The 21,089-nt window shown below is 42.2% G+C and overlaps 1 protein-coding gene across 1 annotated transcript in view; it reads left to right on the top strand.

Annotated features, from left to right (window-relative positions):
• The window catches only part of ZNF318 (zinc finger protein 318), a 33,490-nt gene extending 13,053 nt beyond the window's left edge, over positions 1–20,437 (top strand). Inside the window, exons 4-10 of the mRNA XM_003833261.6 lie at positions 334–1,815; positions 4,009–4,108; positions 7,880–8,181; positions 13,640–13,843; positions 14,308–14,407; positions 15,600–15,718; positions 16,006–20,437. Coding sequence (XP_003833309.4) covers positions 334–1,815; positions 4,009–4,108; positions 7,880–8,181; positions 13,640–13,843; positions 14,308–14,407; positions 15,600–15,718; positions 16,006–19,335 — 5,637 coding nt within the window. The 3' untranslated portion in view covers positions 19,336–20,437. The remainder of the gene's footprint in view (positions 1–333; positions 1,816–4,008; positions 4,109–7,879; positions 8,182–13,639; positions 13,844–14,307; positions 14,408–15,599; positions 15,719–16,005) is intronic.
• The last annotated feature ends 652 nt before the right edge of the window (positions 20,438–21,089 follow it).

The raw sequence follows: 21,089 nt of genomic DNA, 5'->3' as shown, positions 1-21,089 counted from the left end.
CTTTTTTTTTCCTTTTCTTTTGGGGATCCATAGAAAAGAAAACAAGCTAGGGGATCTCTAAAATTCTTTTGAATTCAAATTCCTTTTAACAAATAGATAAAGGTGAGGATTCCATCCAGTTTGCCTCACTTCCTGTTGCTCCTCAACAGCAGAAACATCTGGAGATAAGGGGATTCACATTTTGAATCTGGCTAAAGATACTTTTCCTCCCTTTTATCCATACTTGTATCTCACCTGTTAATTCAGGAAGACCAAAGTATTTAAGTATTTATCACAATTACTAATGTTCTGAGATTCTGCATAAGACTAAATCAGTTGTGTTTGTCTTTGCAGCTTGAGAGTTTTTCCAGCAGTACCAGCTCCAGCCAGGATCACCCTCTCTACTCTGGGCACCCATCCCTTCCACTAAGTGGTGCTATTGCTGCTTTTGCCTCAGAGATTGAAAACAAGGGGACTATGGTAGAGACTGCCTTGAAGGAACCTCAGGGCAACCTCTACCAATGGGGTCCCCTTCCTGGGATTCCCAAAGACAACAGTCCTCTCAGAGAAAAATTTGGAAGTTTTCTATGCCACAAGGATAATTTGGATTTGAAGGCCGAGGGACCTGAGCGACACACAGACTTCCTGCTGCCCCATGAGAGAGCTAGCCAGGATGGCAGTGGTTTTTCCCGCATTCTGAGCATGTTGGCTGATTCTACCAGTACACAGGAAAAAAGGCGACGTAGCTTTCCCGACATTGAAGATGAGGAGAAATTTCTCTATGGGGATGAAGAAGAGGATTTAAAGGCAGAATCCCTACCAAAGCCCCTTGGGAGCTCTGAGAGTGAAGTTATGAGGCAGAAGGCAAGCTCCCTGCCATCTTCAGCTCCAGCTGTAAAGCTAGAATCACTAGAAGAGACCAATCCAGAATATGCGAAGATCCATGACTTGCTCAAGACAATAGGGCTGGATATTGGAGTAGCAGAGATTAGTCAATTGGCTGCACGCACCCAGGAACGACTTCATGGCAAGAAGCCATCATTACGCTCCTCAGCTGACCGCCGTTCCTCAGTTGACCGATACTTTTCAGCTGACCACTGTTCCTCAGTTGACCACCGCTTCTCAGCTGACCGCTGTTCCTCAGTTGACCACTGCTTCTCAGCTGATCGACGTTCCTCAGATCCCCACAGACTAGAGAGCAGGGAGGCACATCATAGCAATACCCACTCTCCAGAGGTGTCCCATCCACACCCACCTTCTCCTGTGGATCCTTACCTGCTCACAAAAAACAGCCCTCCATTCCTAAAGTCTGACCATCCAGTGGGTCATATTTCAGGACCAGAGGTGGTTGGTAGTGGGTTTCAGTCATCTGTTGCAGTCAGGTGCGTGTTGCCATCAGCCCCATCTGCCCCAATTAGACTTCCACACACTGCTGCTTTATCTCAGTTTCACATGCCAAGGGCCTCTCAGTTTGCTGCAGCTCGGATACCTCCAAACTACCAGGGACCTGCCATTCCCCCTGCCTCTTTTGATGCCTATAGGCACTACATGGCATATGCAGCCTCAAGATGGCCCATGTATCCCACCTCTCAACCATCAAACCACCCTGTACCTGAACCACACAGGATAATGCCAATAACCAAACAAGCTACTCGTAGCCGTCCCAATCTTCGTGTGATCCCCACTGTGACTCCTGATAAGCCTAAGCAGAAAGAGTCTCTGCGAGGCTCAATTCCTGCGGCCCAAGTGCCTGTCCAGGTGTCCATTCCATCACTCATAAGATATAATCCAGAGAAGATCTCTGATGAGAAGAACCGTGCTTCCCAGAAGCAAAAGGTGAATATTAGCTTTGGGCATCCTGTGCCTGAGTTTTCTGTTTTGCCATAAATTTGTATATGTTTTTTAGAAGGGGCTGAAAATTTGTAAGGCTCTTTCACTTGAAGTCGTTTGGAGGCTGCTGTCATCATCCTAAGAAGTGTATATTGTTCCTCTGTTTTTCACACATGTTTTATCATTAGGACTAAACAAGTCTGGCCTTGGGTCCTATTGTGATTGTCAGCCTTTTTTAAGTTTAATTCTATCCAAGTTAATGGTCTTCAAACACTGTAGATAGGAACTGGGAGCCTTGAAGTCTTCAATATGATTTCGTAGCGGAGTAGGGAACCAAAATTGGGTGTGGTGAAGGAGAATCAGTAAACCTGTTTGATCCCAGTGAATTCTGTATTCTTACCCTGTAATGATTATGTGAGTTAAAGCTAATAACTAGTTGTTGCTTGATAATTGAAGCAAACCAAGAAATAAACTTTGCTTGTTCTGGTTTATCTTAGAGTCCAGGAGTAACAGTAACATTTTTGACATGTTATTTATTTAAAAAATTGTGTGTGTGTGTGTGTGTGTATGTGTGTGTATGTATACGTATATTTTATATAGAGATGGGGTCTTCTCACTGTTGCCCAGGCTGATCTTGAACTCTTGGGCTCCAGTGATCCTCCCCTGCCAGCCTCTCCCAGAGTGCTGGGATCACAGGCATGAGCCACTGTGCCTGGCCTCTAAAGTCATTTTTTATATTATCCAGGTTCATTGGGTCCCCAGCCTGTGGGAAGAAAGCAGTGACTGGGGTAAAGATATAATAATTCTAATAATTCTGATAATTTAGAGCAGTAGGTGAAAACTACATCAAGATAGGGAATACATAATAGAAGAATTTTAAGTGGAAGAGTTAATACATACTATTAATTGTAAGGGTGCTTATACCTAGCAACTCACTTTGTTTAGAAACATAAAAATGTAATGTCTAATTTGGTTTGCTCATAAAAGTTAAGACCTGGCTGGGCGTGGTGGCTCATGCCTGTAATCCCAGCACTTTGGGAGGCTGAGGCGGGTGGATCACGAGGTCAGAAGATCAAGGCCATCCTGGCTAACACGGTGAAACCCTGTCTCTACTAAAAATACAAAAAATTAGCCGGGTGTGGTGGCACGCGCCTGTAGTCCCAGCTACTCAGGAGGCTGTGGCAGGAGAATTGCTTGAACCTAGGAGGTGGAGGTTGCAGTGAGCCGAGATCACGCCACTGCACACCAGCCTGGGCAACAGAGCAAGATTCCATCTCAAAAAAAAAAAAAAAAAAAAAAGTTCTGAAGAAAAAAATTAGAGGGCCAGTCTCATTTTTTTCCGGTTAAAAAGTTTTAGCCAATTATTGGGAAGACAAAAAACACTTCTCTTAAGTCTCTGTTGGACGTAAATACCCTGAACTTCAGTCTTTAGTTTTACTGAAGTCTTTTGGGAAAGGGAATAGGTTCAATGTAGACAAAACTTTAGAGACAGTGTTTGGAGGTCATACACTTTCTCTTTACTTTCCTTTTATAAATCTAGTCCTTAAGTCAGGGCGCTGATAATACATAGGTCTATTATAGACACATACAGGCCTATTATATGCTGGTATAGTATAGACAAGCCATATTTGCTTTTTTTCATTAGGTAGTAGTATAGTTGAAAGATCATGAGCTTTAGGGCAGATATACCTGGATTGTAAATCTACTCTTAATGTGTGACTTTGAGTATTCTACTTAATCTTGTACAACTTCAGTTTTCTGACTATAAAATAGTGAAAATGTTGTGAGGATTAAACAACATGCTACTCTGGGCATACTGCCTATGGGTTATCCCTGGTTTGCAAGGAGCAGTGAAAACAACATGAAATATGTCCCTTACCTATAACACATATGGTTCCTTTATCTGTGGTTCCCTTTGGAACTTAGAACCACTATCTAATAGTTGCTATCAGTGCCCTAGATCCTTCCTGCAAAAAACAAACAAACAACCTTTCTTGGACAGTATAGTTTTTGAAAAGATGGACAGTTCTATTCTGGAACTTAGAACGAAATATTACTTTGACTGTAAGGTCAGAGCCTGTGTGCAGGCATTTGGATCCTTACATTCAGATAATGTCTAGGAAGAATGCTTCTGGAAGAGAGAAATAGAAAAGAGAATGTTGGAGGAGATGGACTCTCTTACCACTTTGTATTTTGCAGGTTATTGAAGAGAGGGAAAAACTAAAGAATGACCGGGAAGCCCGCCAGAAGAAGATGTACTATCTTAGGACCGAGTTAGAGCGGCTTCATAAACAACAAGGTATCAGCTGCTTTGCATGACTGCCTTTTTGTAATAACTTGCGTAGGAGACCCAAATTTGGTACTCTCACACAGGTTCAGTAACCTGAAACTTCATTAAAAAAATTTTTTTTGACATAATTAAACTTAGAAAAAAGTTGCAATAATAGTGCAAAGAATTCTCAGGTACTCTTCTCCCAGATGATGGTGGTGGTGGTGGTGGTGATGATGGTGATGATGATGATGATGATGATGATGATGATGATGATTTGAGACGAAGTTTTGCTCTTTCACCCAGGCTGGAGTGAAGTGGTGTGATTTCGGCTCACTACAACCTCTTTCCCCCGGGTTCAAGTAATTCTCCTGCCTCAGCCTCCCAAGTAGCTGGGATTACAGGCACCTGCCACCATGCCCAGCTAATTTTTTTCGTATTTGTAGTAGAGAGAGGGTTTCACCATGTTGGCCAGGTTGGTCTCGAACTCCTCACCTCAGGTGATCCACCCGCCTCAGCCTCCCAAAGTGCTAGGATTACAGGTGTGAGCTCCCACGCCCTGCCAGATTATTAACATTTTAATACGCTTGCTCTATCTTTTTCTCTCTCTCAATTTGTGTGTATGTGTGTGTGTAATTTTTCCTGAACTTTTTTTTTTTGAGATGGAGCCTCGCTCTGTTGCCCAGGCTGGAGTGCAGTGGTGCAGTCTTGGCTCACTGCAACCTCTGCCTTCTGGATTCAAGTGATTCTCAAGCCTCAGCCTCCCAAGTAGCTGGGATTACAGGTGTGTGCCACCACACCTGGCTAATTTTTGTAATTTTAGTAGCAATGGGGTTTCATCATTTTGTCCAGGCTGGTCTCAAACTCCTGGCCTCAAGCAGTCCTCCTGCCTCGGCCTCCCAGAGTGCTGAGATTACAGGCGTGAGTCACTGCACTGGCCTTTTCTGAACTTTTTAAAGTAACTTGTAGATGTGATGTTCCTTTACTCCTAAATACTTAAATATTTCCTAACAACAAAGAAGGTACATAACTTTAATACACTTATCAAAATTAGGATATTAGCAGTGATACAGTACTGTTATCCAGTCTACCAGTCTTACTCATATTTCACATCATCCCGTTAATGCCCTTTATAGCAAAACAAAGTGCAAGATTATTTATCACATTCAGTTTTCACGTTCTTGTACTCTTCTTTAATCTGAGTCTTTGTATTTCATAACATTAACATTCTGGAAAATAAGAGGTCACATATTTTGTAGAATATCCCTTAATTTTGATTTGTCTGTTTCCTTATGATTAAATTCAGGTTATTCATTTTTGGCAAGACTATCACAGAAATGATGCTGAGTTTGTATCAGGTGTTGATTTGTCCCATTGCTGGTGATGTTAACTTTAATTATTTGGTTAAGGTGGTGTCTGCCAGATTTCTCCACTATAAAGTTACTGTTTTATCCTTTTTAATTAATATGAATCGTACAGAGGAGATACTTTGAGACTATGTAAATATTCAGTTACTACTCAGACTTTCACCCACTGGTTTTAGCATCCATTGATGAGTCTTGCCTGAGCCAGTTATTATGATAATAGTTATTTAAAAATTTTTTTTGAGACAGGGTCTCGCTGTGTCACCCAGGCTGAAGTGCAGTGGCAGTGGCATGATCTCAGCTCACTGCAGCCTCGCTTCCTGGCTCAGGTGATCCTCCTGAGTAGCTGAGACCATAGGCATGAGCCACCATGCCTGGCTAATTTTTTTTTTTTTGGCTAGAGACAAGGTTTTGCCATGTTGCCAAGGCTGGTCTCAAAACTCCTGAGCTCTGCAGCCTCCCAAAGTGCTAGGATTACAGGCATGAGCCACTGTGCCTGGCCTGTGATGGTTATCAAATAGTGATTTTTCAAGGTCTCTCATTCCTTCTACCTTTATTAGTTGGCTTTCTACTGTAAGAGGGAACTTCCTAACCCTCACTCCCATTTGTTTATTCATTTATATGAGTATGAATTCATGGATTCTTCATTTGATAAGTTATAATTTTTTATTATCATTATTTATTTTCATGCTCAAATTGTTCCAAATTTGGCCAATGGGACCCCCTGTGAGTTAGCTCCTGTGTCCTTTCAATATGTCTCCATCGTTTTTGAGTACTTTCTTTTTTTCTTCTTTTTCTTTCTTTCTTTGAGATGGAGCCTCGCTCTGTTGCCCAGGCTAGAGTGCAGTGGCGCAATCTCAGCTCACTGCAACCTCCACCTTCCAGGTTCAAGTAATTCTCCTGCCTCAACCTCCCAAGTAGCTGGGATTACAGGTGCGTGCCACCATGCCCAGCTAATTTTTGTATTTTTAGTAGAGACGGGGTTTCACCCTGTTGGCCAGGTTGGTCTCTAACTCCTGACCTCAGGTGATCCGCCTGCCTCGACCTCCCAAAGTGCTGGGATTATAGGTGTGAGCCACCCCACCCGGCCTTTTTTTTCTTTTTTTTTTTAAGAGACAGGGTCTCATTCTGTTGTTCAGGCTGGAGGGCAGTGGTGCTGTCATAGCTCACTGTAGCCTTGAATTTCTGGACTCAAATGATCCTCCCATCTCAGCCTCCCAAAGCACTGGGATTACAGGCATGAACCACAGTGTCTGGTCTTTCCTTAAATTTGGCACACACACACAAAAATGTTCCCTGATGCCTTCCTTTTTATTCCATTTCTTTATGCTTTTAGGAATTCACATACACAGTGAGGAAAAGAACATAACAAGGCTCCTAAATACTGATAGTATGAAAGAACAGAGAGTGGGAGAAGATATAATTGCTTCTGTCTGGGTTTGGACTGTTTAGGGATGAGAAATTGAGTTATTTATCCTGTGAGGATTAACACCAGAGGATCTGCAGTTTGGAACAGGAGATAACATTAAATAAGCCAGCTGGGTGTGGTGGCTCACACCTGTATCCCAGCACTTTCAGAGGCTGAAGGAGGCAGATCACTTTGAGCTCAGGAGTTCAAGACCAGCCTGGTGACATGGCAAAACCCCATCTCTACCAAAAAAAAAAAAAAAAAAAAAAGATAAACCCGAGGCAAAACCTAAAACTCATTGAAGAAGTTGTTAAAGTGTCCTTAGATCAGATAAGGTCAAATATATTACCCTCTAAATAATTCTTCGGCCCTCTGAAGAGAGGACAACTGCTAAATTCATAGTTACAACACTTATTAATGTTTTTGAGAGACACACACAAAATTATATATACTGTTATGGGAGTTCATGGAGCCCCTGAAGCCTGTCCATAAATCCTTAGCTAATAACCTTTACACAAAAGATAATGTCATAACCCATTCTTTACCTTCATAGAAGCTTCACTTACACCAACCCATGTGGAAGGAGAGTCTCACTTGCTCTTAGAAAAAAAAATTGTTTTTTGAGACGGAGTCTCTCACTATCACCCAGGCTGGAATGCAATGGCATGATCTTGGCTCACTGCAAGCTCCGCCTCCTGAGTTCAAGCAAGTACCTGCCTCAGCCTCCCGGGTAAATAGAATTACAGGCGCCCACCCCCATGCCCGGCTAATTTTTTGTATTTTTAGTAGAGACGGGGTTTCACCATGTTAGTGAGGCTGGTCTCGAGCACCTGAACTCAAGTAGTCACCCGCCTTGGTCTCCCAAAGTGCTGGAATTACAGGCATGAGCCACCACGCCTTGCCGCTCTTAGAAACGTTTGTGGGCAAAGATTTTGTAACCATAAAGCCCTGACAAATTATTGCTTGTAAATGAGAAATGACTCATGTTATTTTCCCTGTGCTTCTTTTTGTTGACATTTGATTGCTCAGGAGAAATGCTGCGCAAGAAACGAAGGGAGAAGGATGGCCACAAAGATCCTCTCTTGGTGGAGGTGAGTCGGCTTCAGGATAACATTATGAAGGACATTGCAGAGCTACGGCAAGAGGCAGAAGAGGCAGAAAAGAAGCAATCTGAACTGGACAAAGTGGCTCAGATCTTGGGAATTAACATCTTTGATAAATCCCAGAAGTCTTTAAGTGACAGTAGAGAGCCTACAGAGAAGCCTGGGAAAGCAGAAAAATCTAAGAGCCCAGAAAAAGTGTCATCGTTCTCAAACTCCTCCTCCAACAAGGTAACAACTCAATTTTTCAATTTCTGTCATCTTTTTTTTCCCTTAGACTCCTATGGTTTTCTAACCATTTTCTTAACTTAGGTTTTCAAACTGTTCTTACTCTTGTTAATTATTTTCTTAGAGTATAGATCAGAGCGTGGTACTCCTCTTCAGAATTTCAGCATAGTTCCTTGTTGCCCACAAAGAATCCTAAATCCTCAGTATTCAGAATCTTCTATGTTCTTGTTCCAGCATTTACTCCCTAACCCACTCCTATCTGGCTTCTGATCTTCTCAGAACTTGTATATACCCTTTTGGGGGGTTCATATTTAGCAACTATGTTCATGTCTAGGTCACTACTGTGTTGCTAAAGTCAGTAGATACATTTTACTTCTCAAATGAGCAGCATTTGAGGCCAAGAATCACTTTCTCCTACAAATACTCTTTTCCCTTGGCTTCTGTCACACTTCTTTTCCTCGTAGTACATTGGATGCTCCTGCTTAGTATCCTTTGCTGTCTCTCGTGCATAATCTTTAAATTTTTGAGTTTCTCGGGGCTCAGTCCTTGCCCAGTTCTCCAGAATTTGCTCTTTCTTCCTAGGCCATTTCATTCAGTCCTATGCTAAAATGCCATGTGACAATTGCCAGTTTTATGTTCTAGTCCAATGAGTCTTCTGAGTGTCTAACAACATAAACTCACCATTTCCACTTCATTATCTCATAGGCACTTGAAACTGAGCATGTCCTAAACTAAATTAATGGTTGTGCTCAACCTCCTTCCAACTTTTTCTTTCTCCATTGTTATGCGTTCTCAATGAATGGCATACTGTCCAACAGTTTTCATGCCAACAACTTAAAAGTCACTCTCAGTGCTCTGCTCTCCCTAACTGCTCCATATGCAATCAATTACAAATTCTGTCAGGTCCCTCTCCAAAGTAAATCTCGATTCCATGCACCTTATCATCCCCATTGACATTCAAGTCCAAGCCACATCAGTTTTTGCTTATGTTGCTATGTTAATTAACTCTTTTTGCACATATAGCCAGTGATCATCATACTTAATCCCTTGCCTACCTCCTCAACCTCATTTCATGCCTCTTTCCTTCTTGCTGACTGTAGTTTCATTACTAACCTTTTCATTCCTCAAATGTATCATCTCCTCTCATGACCTCAGATTTTCTGTTCCCTTTCTTTACCATGCAAATCGAACTCTTTCCTTATCTGCTCTTCTAACTCCAATTCATCCTTTAGACTGGATCTTAAATTACTTTCCTGACATCCTTCTCTGATTCCCTAGACTGTTAAATTTGCCTGATATACACTCCCATAATATCTTGTAATTTTCCTTCTTAATATTTATGACAGATCTGATTTTATAATTAAATGTGTTCCCCTAATTTGATTTTAAGGTTCAAAAGTTACAGGGACTTTATATGTGTCATTGTTCAATATGATTCCCAATACATAGCCCAGGGCCCGGCACATAGTAATGAATACTGCTGAAGAAACATTATATTACATCTTACGCTGCGTCACCTCAAAATGCAATTTTCCGGATGTGCAATATCTGGTATTACACCTCTCTGGTTTTGCATAAATAATCCTATTAGCCTGGAATAATCTTTCTCCCAACCCCACTCACCCATTAAAGCCCAATTTGGATACCACCTCTTCCATGAAGAATTTCCAGAATTCCACCCAGATCTAGTCAGCCTTCTTTAGCACTCTGTAATTTGTTTCTTTGTAAAATTTATTTCGTTGTCTTATTTAAAGACTCTTCTTACGTCTGTCTCCACTAAATGAGAGCTTCTTTTTTTTTTTTTTTTTTTTTTTTTTGGTTAAAGATGGGGTCTTGCTATATTGCCCAGGCTGGTCTTTTTTTTGAGACAGAGTTCTTGCTCTGTCACCCAGACTGGAGTGCAGTGGCGTAATCTCGGCTCACTGCAACCTCTGCCTCCCAGGTTCAAGCAATTCTTCTGCCTCAGCCTGCCGAGTAGCTGAGATTACAGGCACGTGCCACCACGCCCGGCTAATTTTTATATTTTTAGTAGAGACATGGTTTCACCATATTGGCCAGGCTGGTCTCAAACTCCTGACCTCGTGATCCGGCCTCCCAAAGGGCTAGGATTATAGGCGTGAGCCACCCTGCCCAGCATTTTTTTTTTTTTTTTTTTTTGAAACAGAGTCTTATTCTGTGGCTTGTGGCGTGATCTTGGCTCACTGCAACCTCCGTCTTCTGGGCAATTCTCCTACCTCAGCCTCCTGAGTAGCTGGAGTTACAGGCGTGTGCCACCATACCCAGCCAATTTTTGTATTTTTAGTAGAGACAGTTTCACCATGTTGGCCAGGCTGGTCTCGAACTCCTGACCTCAGGTAATCCACCTGCCCCGGCCTCCCAAAGTGCTGGGATTACAGGCATGAGCCACTGCGCCCGTCCCCAGGCTGGTCTTGAACTCCTAGGCTCAAGTGATGATCCTCCCGCCTCAGCCTCCCAAAGTGCTAGTATTACAGATGTGAGCCACCCCACCTGGCCCGAGAGGATAAAAGAGGAATCTTTTTTATCTTTGTGTTTCCCATGGCATACAATATGTCTAGCACATAGTACATCCTCAGTTAATATTGAGAGGTAGGAAAGAGAATATATTCTGTATCATCACCCAAGCTCTATTTTTTTCCATGTCTTCCTAGGAGAGTTTTCTTCCTCAACCAGGTAGGCCTAGTCTTTTATACCTGGGTCTTCAGTCTAGGTAGGGCCTTTGATGGGAGAAGAATTTAAAAGCTCTGGTCCTTTGTAATTGACTTATACATTGGATTTCTAGTCATGTACGAACCCAGTGATAATCTGTCATCTTGATTTGGGTGCGTCTTCATGGTCTCTGAAACTAACGGATATGTTACAATTCAGTTTTCATCTCAGCAGTAAGGAATATTATGTCCACAGCCTTTCTTTCCTACCTGTCCTTGGTATTTCTTCTTTCTTTACCTCTCTTTAAAATGTATAGTTGGTTTGAGGTTTTCTTTCCCTTTCTGTTCATTTCAGAAAAGCACATACAAACTTGTAATTTCATCTACCCAGAGACAACTATTATTATTACTTTTTTTTTTTTTTTTTTTTGAGACAGGGTCTCACTCTGTCACCCAAGTTGAGTGCAGTGACACAGTCATGGCTCACTGCAGCCTCCAACTCTCAGGTCCAAGCATTCCTCCCACCTCAGGCTCCCCAGTAGCTGGGACTACAGGTGCTCACCACCACCACACTTGGCTAATTTTTGTATTTTTGTAGAGTTGAGGTTTCGCCATGTTTCCAAGGCTGGTCCCGAACTCCTAAGCTCAAGTAATCTGCCCACCTCAGCCTCCCAAAGTGCTGGCATTACAGGCATGAGCCACTGGGCCCAGCCGAGACCACTGTTATTAATACCTTGGTGTATAATATTATTAATACCTTGGTGTATGTTATTCCAAATACATACACCAAGGTATTATTATATATTCCAAATACATTAATTTATTATTAATACCTTGGTGTATGTTATTCCAAATACATACACCAAAGTATTAATTCTGTCCATCAATTCACTTAACAAATATGTATTGGTCACCAATAAAGTGTCAGGAACTGGTCTAGATATGGGAAGTATCACACTGAACAGTATAGACAAGGTTCATATTCTCATTAAATAGCAGAAGACGATAAATAAATAAGTCCATGTTAGGTAATGAGAAGTGCCTAAAAAAAGAAAACAGGATAAGGAGTATAGAGTGGTTACAGAAAGTATTTTGGATAAAGTGATATTCAACGCTGTATGCCGATTTACATATCTTTGTTGATTATTCAAGTGTATTTTATTAGTTTTCTCAGTATATCATGAACATCTTTCCATGTCAGTAAATACACTTCTATAATACCATTTTTAACAACCTTATTTTTTGTTGTTTTGGTTGCATGGTTAAGCAAAATTTATTTAACCAATCAAATCACCTGTTGTTTGACATGATAATTTCCATAGGATAAATGTCAAGGAGTGAATTGCTGGGTTAAAGGGTATACAGTATTTTGAGGTATGTAATGTATTCCTAGATTATCTTCTAGAAGATGGTGCCAGTTAATACTCCCACCAGGAGTGTATGAACTCTCCCATCCCCTACCTGTCTGGTGTGATTTCTTTAGTGATTCTTGAATAGGACTCAGGTAGGGAAAGAGTATCTTTGAAGCCCCAGTTGTTTCCCTTTCTCTATCCTACCTTTTTCCCTGCATGAGCCAATATTCCAGGTACCCAGCTCTTCATCTTGTGTACTATAGAACCCCATTCATAGTGAGCCTCTGAGTTGCAAAAATTATCTTTTTTTCCTGTGCCTTACTCCTGAACATTAACCAAAATTCTCATTTCCTGAGTGCCTTGTTCCAGCTTGGTAATAAATTAATTCATATTAAAGTATTTGCTGTTGATAACTTTAATATTAAGAAGTTGATGTATTTTTAAAAAGGATACATGTTAACGGTGTTAAAAATTTTTTTTTTTTTTTTTTTTTTTGAGACAGGGTCTCACTTGTTGCTGAGGCTGGAGTGCAGTGGCACAATCTTATCTTACTGCAACCTCCGCCTCCTGGGTTCAAGTGATTCTCGTGCCTCAACCTCCCGAGTAGCTGGGACTACAGGTGCACACCACCATGCCCGGGTAATTTTTGTATTTTTAGTAGAGATGGGTTTTCACCATGTTGGCCAGGCCTGTCTCAAACTCCTGGCCTCAAGTGATCTGCCCACCTCGACCTCCCAAAGTGATGGGATTACAGGTGTGAGCCACTGGACCTGGCCTCTAAAGGTGTTAAATTCTAAAAGTGATATTTTAGGCAGTTAGGAATGTTTTTCCTAGATTCCTTTAAATCATTCTACATAGATGACTTTATCTATGTGTAGTTGTATAGTCTACTTTATCTATGTACACCAACCCTTCTCTCCAGTTTTTCATACCAGGATGCATGTGATGAGTTCACTATCACCTATTTTCTGCATTTGCTTTGCTTAGCCTGTCAATTACCTTTTCCATATTGGTTTTTCTTCCCTCCCTAGCTGTCATGATTTTCAAATTTAACTGTTTAGTTGCATAGGTAACATATTCAACATTTACTAAAGGGTATACAGTGAAGAGACTCCTACCCATCCTTGTTCTCCACTTCCCTTCCCCAGAGGCAGCCAATGTTTCCACAACCTTGGCTGTTCTTCTAGAGATATTTTAGGATATGTAAGTAAATATATTGCCATTATGATTTACTTTTTATGCTGTGATAGCACTATGAAGTCAAATAGTTCTATGTCTTAGAGACATGTTTCTGTTAGGGTTCCCCCCAACTTGTGCAGCTTTAAACATTGGAAATACGGTCATATGGCCCTATTTCTATTATTATGGCCACTTACTATTTCTAACAGAAGACAAGTCTAGATTGCCTTGAATTCCTTGTAAGTACAGATTTTTCCCCTCTAGGAATCAAAAGTAAACAATGAGAAGTTTCGTACTAAGAGCCCCAAGCCTGCCGAAAGCCCCCAGTCAGCCACTAAGCAGTTGGATCAGCCCACTGCTGCTTATGAGTATTATGATGCTGGCAATCACTGGTGCAAAGACTGCAACACCATCTGTGGGACCATGTTTGATTTCTTCACTCATATGCACAATAAGAAGCACACACAGGTTGGTATCCTACTCTCTGTTATTTTCACTCCCACCCTCATTCTCTTCAAACTTCTATACCCCTATCTGCATTGCAAAGCTGGAAAAGGAAACATTCTCATATGGGCAGGAGCCCCAATCTGAAGAGCCAAGAGACACCAACAAAGGAGACACCATCCCCAGGGCTCAGTCCAGGGGACTTGGCTGTAACTAAACACCATGACAAGTGTAAGTGAGGTTTCTGCCTCTTTTGATTCCTTGAGTACCTGATTTTTTTGTTTCATTTTACCTTTTTCTGGTACTTGCTCTAACATGTGTTTACCTTTTCCACAGGTGATTTCCATTAAAACAGTTGGCAGAGGGGGTGGGGGTGGGTAGCTGGGGGCTTCTGGTCCCCTGGTCTTATTATGGGGGAAAAAAAAGAGAAAAGTGGGTCATTGAGCTTTTAGTGCTGTTGTGTGAGCACCTCTGCCTCTTACAAATAGACACTGGATCCCTACAACAGACCTTGGGCTTCAAAGACCCAGAGTGAGGCCAAGCAAGATGCCATAAAGCGCACTGACAAGATAACTGTTCCTGCAAAAGGTATGTTTCCTTTTTGCCTCCTTTGTGGTTTCCTTACATTCAGTTGAGGAAGAGGTGTCCCTGAGCTAACATTCTAGGAAGCAGCATAGCATGAGACAGCCATTCCTTTTAACAAAGCCGTAGGAATGCCTTCTGTGTACAAAACAGTGTACTAGGTCCTGAAGCTGTAAAGAGATCTATAAGACCATGATCTCTACCGATATGGCCAAAAATCTATTCACAGATGTTAAACATAGACGTGTCACTTAAAACAGAATTGTCTTTGTCATTGGCTTATGGGCCCAAAATCTTACTTGTTTGGAATCCAGGTTAAAAAGGACAGGAGATGCAGTAATTTAACTGCCTTTTCAACTAAGAACTATACAATATTTTGAGTCATTGTTATTAAGGGGTAAGTGGAGAAGCAGAAACTTCCTTTGTCTTTAAACTTCTCAATTTCTTTTTTTTTCTCTGAGATGGAGTCTCTCTCTGTTGCCCAGGCTGGAGTGCATGGTGCTATCTCTGCTCACTGCAAGCCCCGCCTCCCGGGTTCACCCCATTCTCCTGCCTCAGCCTCCCGAGTAGCTGGGACTACAGGCGCCTGCCACCATGCCTTGTATTTTTTGTATTTTTAGTAGAGACGGGGTTTCACTGTGTTGGCCAGGATGGTCTCGATCTCCTGACCTTGTGATCTGCCCACCTCTGCCTCCCAAAGTGCTGGGATTACAGGCATGAGCCACCGTGCTCAGCCCATAAACTTTTCAATTTCTTACCTTCACAAGTAGCCAGTGCTGCTACTATACCCTTGAGATTTACAGAAGATAGTTTCCTCAGTAATTAATACCAACATGAGAGATCATCATAAAATGGTAATGGGCTATTTGGGAGTATAGTTTTTATATCTCCTGAGATGCTTGGTGCTAGTTAGGGTTTCAGGAGACTCAGCAACAGGAATTAATCTGGCACAGGAAACTCCTAAATTAACCAGTATAATGTTCCCAAGAGGTAGAAGAAATAGAGGACTGTAGTTCAAGCCTTAGGTTGGAAAGACTGTGCCATTGGGATTCATCTAAATACTGCTTCTGACTTCAAAGTGGGTAAGGCCCTCTATACTGTAACCATTTTACTGCAAAGGGGTGGTGGGATTTCCATTGGTTGCTGTCATTCTGGGTGGAATCGACTTATTTCCTTGACTTTTTTCTACTTCTTCCAGGCTCTGAGTTTCTGGTTCCCATCAGTGGATTTTATTGCCAGCTCTGTGAGGAATTTTTGGGGGATCCAATTTCTGGGGAGCAACATGTGAAGGGTCACCAACACAATGAGAAATACAAGGTTGGTCTTCGTAGTAGGCTGTGGAGTTTCCAACTTTTCTGAAGTAATTATTTTGACTTTGTCAAATGGCGTCCGAGCCAGAAAAAGCCATTGACACTTCAAATTCCATATAACCTCTAAGTTCTCCTCAATCCTAGTGGGAGATGCTCAGCAGATAGCATCCCGTATGTCCTTGAGGAAGATAATTCTGGGGATTTCTACTAAATGAATTCTAACAGTAGCGGGGCCAAGATTTTTTTCTCTTGTATTTTCACCAGTTTTTGAGTCTTTATCTTTTTTCTTCCCAGAAATATGTGGATGAAAACCCATTATATGAGGAGCGGCGGAATCTGGACCGCCAAGCTGGCTTGGCTGTGGTCCTAGAGACAGAACGGCGACGGCAGAGTGAGCTAAAGCGCAAACTTAGTGAGAAACCAAAGGAGGAGAAGAAAGAAAAAAAGGCAAAGGCTGTGAAAGAAGTAAAGGAGGATGACAAGGTCTCTGAGAAATTAGAAGACCAACTCTCTGAGGGTAGGAACTCCCCTGAAAAAGCTGAAAATAAAAGGAACACTGGCATCAAACTCCAGTTAAAAGAAGAGGTAAAGAAGGAATCACCAACATCATCTTCTTTTGGGAAATTCAGCTGGAAGAAGCCAGAAAAAGAAGAGGAGAAAAGTTCAGTGGTGACCCCAAGTATCTCTAAAGAAGAGATTGTAGAAAGTAGTAAGGACAAAGAGGATGGCAAAACTGAAGCTGGGAAGGCAAAGCCTATCAAAATCAAGCTCTCTGGGAAAACTGTTGTTGCACATACCAGCCCTTGGATGCCTGTTGTGACAACTTCCACACAGACTAAGATCCGACCCAACCTGCCTATTCCATCCACAGTACTCCGCAAGTCATGTTCAGCCACAATGAGCAAGCCAGCTCCTCTTAACACCTTTCTGTCTATTAAGTCCTCTGGAACCACTGCTAAACCTCTGCCAGTGGTTAAAGAGTCTTCAGCTGATCTCCTCTTACCTCCAGACATCATCTCCAAAGCATTTGGAGGGGAAGAGGTGATTCTAAAAGGGTCTCCAGAGGAAAAAGTGGTGTTGGCTGAAAAGAGTGAGCCATCTCATTTACCTGAACAAATACTACCACCTCCTCCACCACCCCCACCTCCACCACCTCCACCACCCCCCGTTATACCTCATCCAGCTGCCCCGTCTGCTGCTCAAGCAAATGCTATCTTGGCTCCAGTAAAATCAAACCCAGTTGTATCTCAGACTCTCAGCCCTGGCTTCGTGGGTCCTAACATTTTGAACCCAGTGTTGCCTGTAGCCATCATGGCCTCAACACAGCCAGCTGCCATTCCTTCTGATGAGACAGCTCCTGGGGTGAGTGAGAGTGACCGAGACCAGACCCTGTTCTCTGTGTTAGTACGTCCTCCACCACCCCTCTCAAGTGTGTTCAGTGAACAAGCCAAAAAATTAGAGAAGCGAAATTCATGCTTAGCCACAGCCAATGCTAAGGACCTGTATGACATATTCTATAGTAGTGGTGGAAAGGGGGCCCCTGAGACTAAGCTAAGTGGTGGTCCATTGGCCAATGGGGAAAATAGCAACCTCTCTAGAACCAAAAGTTCAGACACCTCTTCTACTTCTCCTTTGAACAGCAGTGCATCCCAAGAGGAGTTGCATCAAGATGAGGGTTTGATCGCTGCTCCTATAGTTAGCAACTCTGAAAAGCCCATTGCAAAAACTCTGGTGGCCCTAGGGAAATGGTCAGTTGTAGAACATGTAGACCCAAAAAGCACAGGCAGCACCTATGGCTTCCTACAGCCTCTGACAAGGTTGTGCCAAAGCAGGCCTTATGAAACAATTACCCCAAAGACAGACACTTTGGCCATATGGACCTCTAGTTCCTTCCAGAGTGACACTAGTAGGGATATATCTCCAGAGAAGAAGAGTGAGCTTGACCTGGGAGAGCCAGGACCACCTGGTGTAGAACCACCTCCTCAACTGTTAGATATACAGTGCAAAGAATCTCAGAAGTTGGTAGAAATCCACCTCAGAGAATCTGTTAACCAGGATAAGGAAAGCCAAGAGCTCCGTAAATCTGAGGATTGTAGAGAAAGTGAGATAGAGGCAAACACTGAACTAAAAGAAAGGGTAAAGGAGCTGTCTGAGGGGATAGTTGATGAGGGAGCAAGTACCAGCATTGGACCCCACAGCATAGATGATTCTAATTTGAACCATGGAAACAGATACATGTGGGAGGGAGAAGTAAAACAGCCCAACTTGCTAATGATTGACAAAGAGGCTGAACAGTCCAATAAATTGATGACAGGAAGTGAAACTCCAAGTAAAGTAGTGATCAAATTGAGTCCACAGGCTTGCTCTTTCACAAAGGCAAAATTAGACTCATTTTTATCAGAAGCTAGGTCTTTACTCAACCCACAAGATACACCTGTGAAAATTTCTGCCCCAGAGTTGCTTCTTCATTCCCCAGCCAGATCAGCTATGTGTTTAACAGGTAGTCCACAAGAGCAAGGAGTTTCAGTTGTTAGTGAGGAGGGGCTAGAGAATTCAGCTCCAGAATCAGCTTCTAGAACTTCTAGGTACAGAAGTCTCAAACTCAAGAGAGAAAGATCAAAAGACTTTCAAGTTAAAAAGATCTATGAGTTGGCTGTTTGGGATGAAAACAAGAAGAGGCCAGAGACCTGGGAGAGCCCAGAGAAACCAAAAGCAGAAGCACTGGAGCTACAAGATGTCCATCCAGAGTTAACAGTGACAATAGAAAGCAAGGCCCTAGAAGACTTTGAAGCTACAGACTTAAAGGTAGAGGAGCTTACTGCCCTGGGGAATCTGGGGGATATGCCTGTTGATTTCTGCACTACTCGGGTAAGCCCAGCACATAGATCCCCAACTGCCTTGTGTCAGAAAGTGTGTGAAGAAAATTCTGTATCACCTATAGGGTGTAATTCCTCCGATCCCACTGACTTCAAACCAATCCCATCTTTTTCTGGGTTTCCGTTAGATTCTCCCAAAACCTTGGTGCTTGACTTTGAGACAGAGGGTGAACGAAACTCACCTAATCCCAGGAGTGTTAGGATCCCTTCTCCTAACATTTTGAAAACTGGACTTACAGAAAATGTTGACCGTGGCTTGGGGGGCCTAGAGGGAACACACCAGGCCCTTGACCTGTTAGCAGGAGGAATGATGCCTGAGGAAGTAAAAGAATCTTCCCAATTAGACAAACAAGAGTCACTCGGATTGGAATTAAAAACAATTAATTCTGCAGGCCTTGGGCCATCTCCTTGCCTTCCAGACCTTGTTGACTTTGTCACACGGACCTCTGGAGTTCAAAAAGATAAACTGTGTTCTCCACTCTCTGAGCCAGGTGACCCTTCTAAATGTAGTTCCCTGGAGTTGGGGCCATTACAGCTAGAAATATCGAATGCATCCACCACAGAGGTGGCAATTCTGCAAGTAGATGATGACAGTGGCAACCCTCTGAATTTGGTTAAAGCTCCAGTGTCAAGGTCCCCTCCAAGGGAGCAGGTAATTGAAGACGATATGGTCCCTCAGGGAATGCCTGAACAGGAAACTACAGTTGGTGCCATCCAGGACCACACAGAATCCAGTGTTCACAACTAAGAATAAATACCTAGAGCTACTTGTGAGTGAATCATTGGCTTCTAGAAATCAGATGCCCAGATGATCCAGGACTAGTTTGTTATCTCATCTGGAACCTACACCAAGAGATGCAGTCAGCATCTTACAGTAAATGTTCATGGAAGCTAAAAAATTTACCTCCTTTCCTTTTCCCTTTCCCCTTAAAACACCAGACAAATCGATAACAACTTATATATATATATATATATATATATATATATCTGTAAAAATGTATTTTCTGTTAATTTTTTTGGCCAATTTATTTTCTCCCACTTTGTCATTAAAATCAGATGTCTAACTGGCTCACCACATAGTGTGCTTTGATTGTATTTTGGCTTTGACTCTGCCATTTCTGAAATGTGGGGGAGGATGGAGGCAGCTGACCTCTCCAGTTGCTGTGTTGTATTCCTACCCAATTTCCTGGGCAGTTGATGCATCTCTGGGAAAAACACCAGAAAGCTTGCTGAAATGGAAAACTTGGAAGAATTGTTCATCTCTTAGGCTTCCATTTGGATGGGCCTGCCTTAACATTGTTTGAAATGCAGCGTGAGTAGCTCTTTTGTTTACTGTTTACACCCCTTATTGGCATGTCAACTCCTGTACTTCCCTTACTCTGTTGCCTTTCTTGAGATGCATTGTCCTGCTAACCCACAAACCTGTTTGGAAATAAACATGGAAGAATATCTGGCAGGCTTACTTTTAGAAGACGACAAATCGGTAAGGCTTATTCATGGTTCATTGCCAGGAGCAGATACGCTTTTGAGATCACTTTTATTTTTGAAATGGCCTTTGTTCATTGTATTGTGATCCAATAACACTTTGTATTAAATTGTTTAGCAACCATTTGTGTTGTGAAGGGGTAGAAGATCTCTGAAACTTGTCTTGAGATTGAACTCATTCCCTGTTCCACAAACCCATATGTATCCTTTCCTCTACCTCCTCCTTTCCCAATTAATTTCAACCATAGTATGATGTTTGGGGTTGTATATTTTGTTAAAAAGATTAAAGAATTTATGAGTTGGCTTGGACGAGTTTAACTTTATTTTTAATGTGTTAATTACTTGGAATAAATGCATTAATCTCATGTTTCCTTCTGGATTTTTGTTTTGAAATCACACACATTTGAACTCCAAAGGAAAACTAGAACAGTGAATCCCTGCTGCCCTATTGTCTATCCTCACCCCCAACCATGCTTTCCTCACTTGTCAGAACTACTTCATGCCAGAATGTTAGGATATATAGTCTGCCCCAGCGCAGCCTGGGTGGGTAGTGAGTAGGCAACAGTTGTCTGGTATTGGCATCTTCCTGTTGTGAAGCTTTTTATATACCTTTGTGTTGACTCTCCGTAGGATTTTCTGGGAACTGAGCTCCCCTAGGACAATCAGGTTCTTGCTCTTGGGAATTAGGGAGCTCAGTCCTCAGATTTTCTATCTCTGTCCCAGTTTCCTCTTATATCCCTGTTGTCAGCAGTTTATAACCTGACTCAACAGGGCCTTCGGAGTCTTATTTACCCACCTGTTCCTCAAAGATAATACAAAATTGCTGATCTGGATTAACCTCCCCGCTCCCCCAATTTTTTTTTTTCCTGTTTCCTTATGTACAGAGCTATAAAATCCCTAGGTCAACATTGGGAAGGATTTTTAATTTTTTTGACTAATGTCAATTTAGAAGTCATTCTGGCCTCTCTTATCATGTTATGGAAAGGACACAGATTTGGGAGAGCTAGATCCTTGACT

Source organism: Pan paniscus, chromosome 5 (assembly GCF_029289425.2).
Source record: "Pan paniscus chromosome 5, NHGRI_mPanPan1-v2.0_pri, whole genome shotgun sequence".
Lineage (NCBI taxonomy): Eukaryota > Metazoa > Chordata > Mammalia > Primates > Hominidae > Pan > Pan paniscus.
The sequence above is the reverse complement of the archived record's forward strand: the minus strand, read 5'-3'. Positions and strand labels throughout refer to the sequence as shown.